The 9,464-nt window shown below is 38.8% G+C and overlaps 1 protein-coding gene across 1 annotated transcript; it reads right to left on the minus strand.

Moving 5' to 3' along the window:
• Nucleotides 1-39: 39 nt before the first annotated feature.
• LOC134806839 (branched-chain-amino-acid aminotransferase, cytosolic) lies at nucleotides 40-9,321 on the minus strand. The gene is made up of 8 exons (XM_063780234.1): nucleotides 8,833-9,321; nucleotides 8,289-8,459; nucleotides 6,758-6,967; nucleotides 6,268-6,498; nucleotides 4,058-4,241; nucleotides 2,970-3,092; nucleotides 1,462-1,616; nucleotides 40-842 (listed from the first exon to the last, which is right to left on the minus strand). Exons 1-8 carry the CDS (start codon nucleotides 8,851-8,853, stop codon nucleotides 654-656), a joined length of 1,284 nt encoding a protein of 427 aa, XP_063636304.1. The 5' UTR covers nucleotides 8,854-9,321; the 3' UTR covers nucleotides 40-653.
• Between the last annotated feature and the right edge of the window lie 143 nt (nucleotides 9,322-9,464).

Raw genomic sequence — 9,464 nt, forward strand, 5'->3', positions numbered from 1 at the left:
CATAAAACTTTACAAGCTTCAATTAGTTAATTCAATGACAGATAAACACAAACGATTAATAACTAATTGAGGCTTGTATGGCGTTTATGAATAATGCCATATTTTAACTAGTCCAGTCTCGTTACTATCCACGTGCCGCCAACCATGCAATATTTTATTAAAGAAGTTTGAATCTAGTTGCATAGTAATTGGTTTGAATTTCATTTGTCCGAAAATTCAATGTGACAGAAGGAATATTAATTTACAAAGTATTCCAATTTTTCATTTAAACCTTGTTGTATAGTTCATTGGGATGAATTTTGTTTGTTTAAGAATGCAATGAAACAAAAGAAATGCAACTTTATTTGGTTTATGAAAGGGTCTAATTAGATTGAAACGTAGTGTACATTGAAATACACATAGGGCCTTACGAGGATATAAGAAGGGTTCAAAATCCATTGAAAAATAGTGTACATTTGGCGGCACGAGTCTGTACTAGTTAGCTACTTTTAAACTCCGAACAAAAGCGATTTAACTGTCATAAAGTTCAAATCACTTGACGGTACCTGCCGCGATTTCCTTAAACTCTAAACACTTTGACCCTGTTTAGCCGTTAAACAGTCATTTGTCAAGTTCAATGTCTTTTATCTTAGTTATAAGTTCACTTCACGTCACTATGAGATGATGACAGAGTAGGGGTGCTCTATGTGTCCGTACTGGATGGCCAGGAGGGTGTCCTTTAGCCGCTGGAACACGGGTTGGGACTGCTGCATGGTGGGGATGTGAATGTTGTTCTCGAGGAAGCCGATCCGGCTGACGGGGCTGATTACCGCTGCCGTGCCCGCGCCAAACATCTCCAGTAGCTGTTCATGACATAAATAACAAATAAATAAAATGCGCTTAATTTCGAACGATTATTGCACTATGTGGTGTCATTTTGGTCTAACGTAGACTCCATAATTAGGAGGACTATATTGACAAGTCAATATGCACAAATGTTGCCTTGGCTAGTGTTGTTCATAACGATATTACAAGTATCAAAAAAGTATGCAATAGAGATACAACTTATTTCCAATTAATCCTCATGTTCGATTTAAAAATTATGAAGATTAGCTGTATTCCATTGATTTATTCGAATTTCACTGTATGTAGAATTTATAATTTTCAATTTGGCACGCATATCAGATCTGTCAAGCCAATTCAAACGTCAACTGAAATCAGAATGATATCTAAATGATGTCATTTAGATATCGTGCGTCTCGCTCGCGCCAATACATGTACGGGTAAGTACGAGCGAAATGCACGATAACTAAATGACGTCATTTAGATATTATATTCTGGTGTCAGTGTACAGTCGACGTCAAAGATATATTTACACTTTACGCCTTATTACAAAGGAGTAAGGTGCAGAAGTGTATACATATTTTTGACGTCGACTGTACGTACGAATTGGCCTGTGTGTTTTACGAATATAGCACTCACCCGTCCCTGTTTGTTGAGACTGATGACTCGGTCCATGGTGATGACCTCCTCCTTGACGACCAGGTCCTCCCACTGGCTGGCCAGCTCGAGGATGGAGCGCCGCGTGATGCCCGGCAGGATCAGCCCGTTCAGGGGCGGCGTGCTTAGCTGCTTGTCTACGAGTAACGACAAATATTGTATTATATACTACAAGGGGTCATTAGAGGTTATATTCAACTTGATTTTATTTATTTGTTGCGCCTAACAAAAAGAATGGTGAGCGAACACAATATTTAGAACATACCCACTGTTCTTAACATTCGAACATCTTAATAAATCCTTAATTAATTCTGTTTTTTTACTTACTACTTAGGGCTTAAATACTAATCGCTGGGGTGATGTAATAATAAATATAGCGCACTGTTAATAAAGGTTCTATTTATACCTTGGAAAATATTAATTTTAACACAGAAGGATGGGAAGTCAAGGCAAATGTGGTGTTTCTGATGAAACTCTGAATTTTTTACATCAGTACCGATATCGGCCGGTCACGTCGGCCGTTATCGATGTTACTGACCCCTAGACGCCCGGCTACATCATTTGCCTTGTATATAATGTGTCAGAATGCAGATAATTACGTAAAAGGGCACTCTCACGCGATCCATCTGCCTCTTCAAACTAAATATATACTCTGATAATGTAATGTTTCAATGTTTAAAGTAAGTAAAATTATTTTCGATAATCTTACGAACTACGTGCCAAAATACACAAACAGGGCTTATTTCCTAGCTGCCGATAACGAGCCAGATATATCCGGTCAGAGGTCCCCGAGCCGGCTAGCTTTTAGATAAGATGACAATATCGGTCACGCGGTAAAGCGGTTTTATAATAACTCTCGCCCTAGAATACAATACGTAATCATTGACTCATTATGATGATTTATGTATACAATTGACATATGGAATAATTAGCATTGAAACGTCTTTAACTTGTAATTTTTAGAGTTGCTAATAAAAAAACTTCCAGAACCAACACTCGGTTTAAAAATCGAGATATCTCGTATAAAAGTTTGTTATTAAATGATTTGTACGAAGAAAGATATAATTTATTACTTGATTTTGAGTAAGTAAGTAATGAAGGCGATTGCGGCAACTATAAAACAGTTTGGTACAACTGCCGACGTTTATAAAAAAAACCGGCCAAGTGCGAGTCGGACTCGCGCATGAAGGGTTCCGTACCATTACGCAAAAAACGGCAAAAAAATCACGTTTGTTGTATGGGAGTCCCACTTAAATATTTATTTTATTGTTTATAGTATGTATTTGTTGTCATAGCGGCAACAGAAATACATCATCTGTGAAAATTTCAACTGCCTAGCTATCACGGTTCATGAGATATAGCCTGGTGACAGACAGACGGACAGCGGAGTCTTAGTAAAGGGTCCCGTTTTTACCCTTTGGGTACGGAACCCTAATTATAAATAACGCCTTATACATATATACAGTAAAGCAAGTTAATTATGGAATTACCTCCATTCTCGTTGATGTAGACCATGAAGATGTTCATGGCGCCGACCTCGGTGAGCTGGTGGTCGGGGCCGAACAGCCACAAGACCTGGTGGTGGCCGAGCTGCGCGGCGCGCGTCGTGGCCTCTGCAGTTACACAAGAGGCTCAATAAACTAGTTACGAACCGGCTGTAGTTGGATAATGCATTAAACAAACACCTCCTATCTGGTGTAAGTAATAATTTAACGGAATTGTTGATAAAATAATAACTCAGTTGCTTGCAATTGCAAATAAATAGTTCTGTATTCAAGATGTTTTTAAATGAAATGGCTTTTAGCCGCTTTTATTGTAATCTTTTCAAAAAACAAAACGAGACATTCCAAAGTAAATCAAAACAAATGATAATGACAAATGATAGCACTGATATGCAAGATGTTGAGATTTCAGCGCATTATTTAATTATACCTCTAGGTACCTATAACTTTTAATTACCAATAGGTTAACTAAAAGAGATCCCTCTTAGGGATAAGTTCGCCCTTGCACTATATTTATGTTCTAGCTGATGTACCTGTATTCCTCTCTTCCGTACAATAAAGTGTTACTTACTTACTTACATAAAGGAATATTAAACTATATTCGTATGGAGAAACATAGGCTAACATTCACATAACGGAATTGAATCACGTACTCTAAACTGAATACACTACAAATCACGAGTGTTATTGCGACCACAAGAAAGAAAGAAAGGGAACCGAGCAAGAAGTGAGAAAATATACCTACAACTTATGGATCAATCCTACTGGGTCGTTCGCCATATACAAACTTTTCATCTGGTGGACGACCCAGTGTGATTGAGTCAGTATGCTGGTTGTAATTATCGCAACAATAGGGAGCCTGCATGAACCATAGGAGCGGCACATGAGTCTCCTGTTTATTAACGAGAAGTGTAACGCCAAGTTTAACTTTTTGACTTAGGCCACTAGATGGCAGATCCTACAATGATCAAGGAAGCATGTGTTAACTGTAAGGGGCAGCACCGTAAAGCATTAAAGTTTGCGATTCAGGTCAGACACTTTAATGCGCACGGCCCCTATAGTAACAAGGTTCTTACCTATCGTGGGTCCGTAGTTGGAGCCCACTTTCCTGTTGCCGACGCCGCCGGGGAAAGCGCGCACCACGTTGGGGTCCGCGAAGATGGACACGGCGCCGTCGGCGCTCGTCTTGTAGTACGCGCTCACCGGGGTCAGCACGACAAACAGCAGCGCTGACTCGGGCGCCATCACGCCAAAGGTCGCCTAGGGATTAACACAACTCTACTCAAATTTTTGTTATTATTTTGTGGTTTTATTATACTGCCACGCAGTTGGATAACAAAGCTATACGAACATTTATAAATACGTATATTTGTAATATGTGGAATGTAGAAAAGCCTATTAAAATATCCTCGGTGGGTTTCAGCCAGTGACAACGAGAGCTGTGTATGCGCACGCGACAGTTGGTTAAATATTATTTGCGGATCTTGGACATAACATCTTTTCAACGACTGCGTCACTTCAATGTTGATTCAAATGCTAAAATTGCGAAAATAAAGACTGGCGCTATTTGTTATTAAGGCTTTTGTTATATCAAGAGTCGTATCGTCGTTTGTGAGTCTATTTTTGTTTAGAGGCGAATCTTCTCGTAGTATATCTCTCTACAAGACTAATAACGTCCGTTGCCTTTCTTAACATCATCTTTCAATGGGAGTCGATCTTTCGTAGACACAGTCGAAGTCTATACAGCTGTAGTGATAGATCTAAATAAATACCTAGCTAAGTTTTATTCTTGTCATATTTTATAATTGTTATGTTTCCTTCACACAGGAAGTAAGAAGCGTGTAATTTCGTAAATATTATTAAGTTGAGATTAAGTAAAGTTTCAGTTTGAACTTGTCTTATATAGAGTCATTATTTGCTTTGATGGAGCTATCATTTTCTAGAATAGTAATGGCGACAAAGATAAGAAAATGCGAATTAAAGTGGCATTAATTTTTCTGGCGCCTCATGCCACGATAGATATCTTAGAATAATGCGATAACAATTTGCTAGTTTTATCGGCTTGTGATAAGCACTGCTTTTTATATGACAACAAGAAGGCGTGTAGAGATAAGTTGCAGAAAGTATACCAAATAAATTAACAATAAGGTACAGTCAAGGTCAGAAATATGTATGAATCGTGTCATGGAGCTAGATCGATGATAAATCCACCGATGGCATCATCTCCTCAATTACAAGGTGAGATGGCTTAAACATGTTATCTATTGCATGAGACTATTATTGTTACGTTATGTTCTAGATTAAATATGCCATATTTAAAAAAAAAGCGCTGGTGGCCTTGCGGTAAGAGCATGCGACTTTCAATCCGGAGGTCGCGGGTTCAAACCCCGGTTCGTACCAATGAGTTTTACGGAACTCTTTTCGCTTTTCGGTGAAGGAAAACATCGTGAGGAAACCGGACTAATCCCAATAAGGCTTAGTTTCCCCTCTGGGTTGGAAGGTCAGATGGCAGTCGCTTTCGTAAAAACTAGTGCCTACGTCAAATCATGGGATTAGTTGTCAAGCGGACCCCAGGCTCTCATGAGCCGTGGCAAAATGCCGGGATAGCGCGAGGAAGAAAGCAAATAAAAAAAAGTGCAGAAGACGTAATTCATTAATACAGCGAACAACGTCTGAAAGCAGTTTTTCCGCCAAAACGCCACCTACGACATAAAAACAGTTTTCGAGAACAATTGAAACGAGGCTGTCAATCAGGCTCTATAAAAACTACTTGGTCGTCTTGCGTAGTTAGTTAGGTTGCCGTCATTGTCAGTCAACGACAAGGAGTCAAGTGCGCTGTCCCTGATACAAGACGCCCAGAAATTCTACTTAATCCATTGAAGGTGTAGGTATACTATATATACACATATTTTTAGCCTTGACTAATAAATAACCCGTCGAACGTCCACCATACAACAAATTGATGCAAATTCTTCTTCTCCGTCAAATTACTCTCGGCAGAGCAGTCGTGGTCACGTTGAACGACGAACGATTCTACGCCAGTTCTTCCTGGCAGATGCTTCTCTGGCACATGTGTTATGTGGGGTGTTGTTAAGGGCTTTTATCCGATGCAAATTATGATGCAAATTAATTTGACCCATATTGATCTGATCTGTGCTAACACACGTCTGATACTGAGTCGCTACGACTCAAATTGAGTTAGTGTCACACGTGTGATAATAGGGCTGAAATAAGTCCACCTATCTAGTGAATGTATTGGACAAAATAGATAGCAATATGAGCTTACCTCTGTTGCTATAAGTGTTGGTCGAATATATAGAGTGGAAGATTCACAATGAGGCACCCACTCTTGATCAATCTGTATGAGTCTTTTCATGCATTTGATGAGCTCCTCTCCGTTGAATATCGGCAGGCCGGAGCGGTGTGCGGCCAGATTCATCCTCTTCATATTGAGATCAGGCCGGAACAACCGGATTTTGTCATCTACGCCACGGTACGCTTTCATCCCTTCAAACAACTGAAACAACAATTTTCAAAATTTAAATAGGTACAATAATATTTCTCTTTGGCCCTAATAAAGCTGCGAATAAACTGATAAGGCTATTTGTTTACACATCCATTGCGTTCAATACGCGCAAGCGCTGTCAGTCTGGAAGGAAGTAGAAGTAAACATCGCTAATGCTCGTTCTTATTCTGTATTTTATGGAGTCGAGTTACAGTTCAATTTCGAATATTTTTTTAGGACTTGACCTTCTTTCGATTAGCGGTTTACTTACTTGTATTGCGTAGTGAAGAGCCTTCGCAGCAGGATGGATGCTTAGGTTCTCGAAGGGGATGATCTCTGGTTTCTGCCAACCGCCCAGTTGCACTTGGTAGTTGATTTTGAGCATGTGATCCGTGAAGTATTTCCCGAAACCGAGGTCTTTAGCGTCTGGTTTGGGCTGCAGCTGGTACGGCGCTGCTAATTTCACGTGCAAATCTTCATACTGAAACAATTTCAATCAGTTATAAGTAATTACATTTAGGAGACATCCTACAGGGTAAGTTGAAAGCAATAGGTATAGGTATACGAAAGTAATTTTAACTATTCAGCATAGTGTCAGTAACACAAAAACCCTAAGAGAAAGAAGACAAGAATAAGCACAACTTAGACATCTAGATATACAAACATATAAGCACAACAATGACGCAATTTATCAACTGTGTTGTGGCATGGTCGCATTATGAAAACTATTAATTAAACTTTCAACTGATAAGGACATGAATTGAGAATCTTAGAAGTAGTTAAATAAGCAAACTAAATAATAAACATGATAAAAGGCTCAGAGAAGTTATGTAAACAAGACTGAATAATGAGCAGTCACCAAATTCGTTCCCCTATCGATTGGTAAAGTATTCTTCTTCTTCTTCCTCGCGTTATCCCGGCATTTTTGCCACGGCTCATGGGAGCCTGGGGTCCGCTTGACAACGATTGGTAAAGTATTAATAGATACTTTTGGTGTGTGATGGACAGTTTGAATTGAACCATAGGTTTTAGTCAATAAATTTGATTTAACCAACTTTGATTCCTAACCAAACTGTTTATTTCTGTAATCACACGAGATATTTATAGCCACACTATCTAATACTTTCTACCGTAGCCATCATACAATTGATCAATAATGAATGAACATAAGTTGATCTTGAATTTGGATGAATATTCGTATATAGTTCGTTCTTTTTAGCATTAGAAAGAACTTGAAAGAAGGTAAGCGATCTTGACATGTCTTTTAATTGAAAAACGCTTTTAAAAATCAATAACTATTACTTATGAAAGCAGAAGAACATAAATGATCGTATTAGATTCATAATTGTTACATATTTGCCGTAACTTATTTTTAAAACGTGTTTTTCAATTAAAAGACACATCAAGATTGTTTACCTTATTTCTAATGCTAAAAAAAACACTATAGTGATTCTCTTTATGAGCAAGGTTAGCAGATGTGTAGATAGAAGTATTTGCGTAAATGTGAGCAAATAAATAAAATATGCTAAGTAACGCAGATAAGATACGGTTCTTTCACAAATTTTCCTTAAATCAAATGTTTATCAAACATAATTCAAGTCCAATGGTATGTTACACGTGTAGGTAACATGACGAAAAGCTTGTGCTTGGTATATCTATAATATTAATATTATAGATAGCACTAGAATTGGCATTTTTTTCCATATCCCCTACGTCGTGGTGGGAGCTAGTTCTGTCGGACTTAAGTCGGTCGCGAGTGTTATATGGGCTACAAAGGATTTATAGCGAAGGAAGATACCAACCTTGAAATATTGTTCAGGTTCTCCGTGAGGGCAGGGCTCATCGTGCTCGGGCGCCGTGTACTCGGGCGCGGCCACGGCAGCCTCCTCTAGCTCCTTGTACCGCAGTGAGGAGCTGCACCGCCGCACTGTCCGCAGCTTGTGCTGGTTCTCGAAAATCCATTTCACCAACAACTGACAAATTCATATTTTTGTTTAACGATGTTGCATGCACGGCAAAAATAAACTAACGACATAAATGGCGCAGTACGCGTAGCAGCCAAGATTGTATAGTTTCTGGACCTGAATAGGTAGGTATAGGGATTTCATATGCAAAATTTACAAGGCCACAAAATGAATATCACTCTGATGGTGATGAAGCCGAAGGTTATACTAATCGGATATTGTATTTTATTTTCATAATGCTCTGATAGCTAAGTATACAAGTAAAAAAATAGTATAGATACCTATGTTTTAGTATACGTATGTACATGCAATGTGAACCTTGTCGCCCGAGTCAAAAAATTAAACAATTATGTATATCGTCCATGGCAATAAAGTCGCTTACCTGACTACGACGGATAGGCATACTTATTTTTTTTTAAACAATATGTAAACACTATAACACCACTAGAACACTAAATTTAAAATACTGCAGTTATTTTTGTTACAAAAATGTTCAAATAAATAATTAAACACTGCTCAATCAGTCTGTCGATTAATTGCTTGGCTTTAACTGACTTCAACGGACTTAAGCACAAACATTTAAAGAGATGATAAGATATGTGGGCTGACCTATGACGTACTGTTTATAATCAACAGAAATTATAAAACATCACTTGATAACGCACTGTTCCCATCAAAATATGATTACGCACTCAGTAGTTCTGAGAAATAAGTCGTATTAAAGTTGCGAAAATACGGAAAAAGGTGCGTAGCGGAGTGAGGTCGCGCTAAAGTCTGCGTCAGGTCGCCGCGCGCCGTCTTCACACAAATGAATATGGTAATACGGCGGCGTATCAATGCTCATTTGAGCACACCGACTATCATTTACATTACCAATTATGCCACATAATAATACACGTGGCCCGCGAGGAAAGCAACACTCCCCAATTCAGACAGATTTTACTCAGTCAACTTGGGGCGCAAATCAGCAAACTTATCGTTCACCGATTAGATCTTCGTTGAAAATGGAAACAT

Source organism: Cydia splendana, chromosome 3, assembly GCF_910591565.1.
Source record: "Cydia splendana chromosome 3, ilCydSple1.2, whole genome shotgun sequence".
NCBI lineage: Eukaryota > Metazoa > Arthropoda > Insecta > Lepidoptera > Tortricidae > Cydia > Cydia splendana.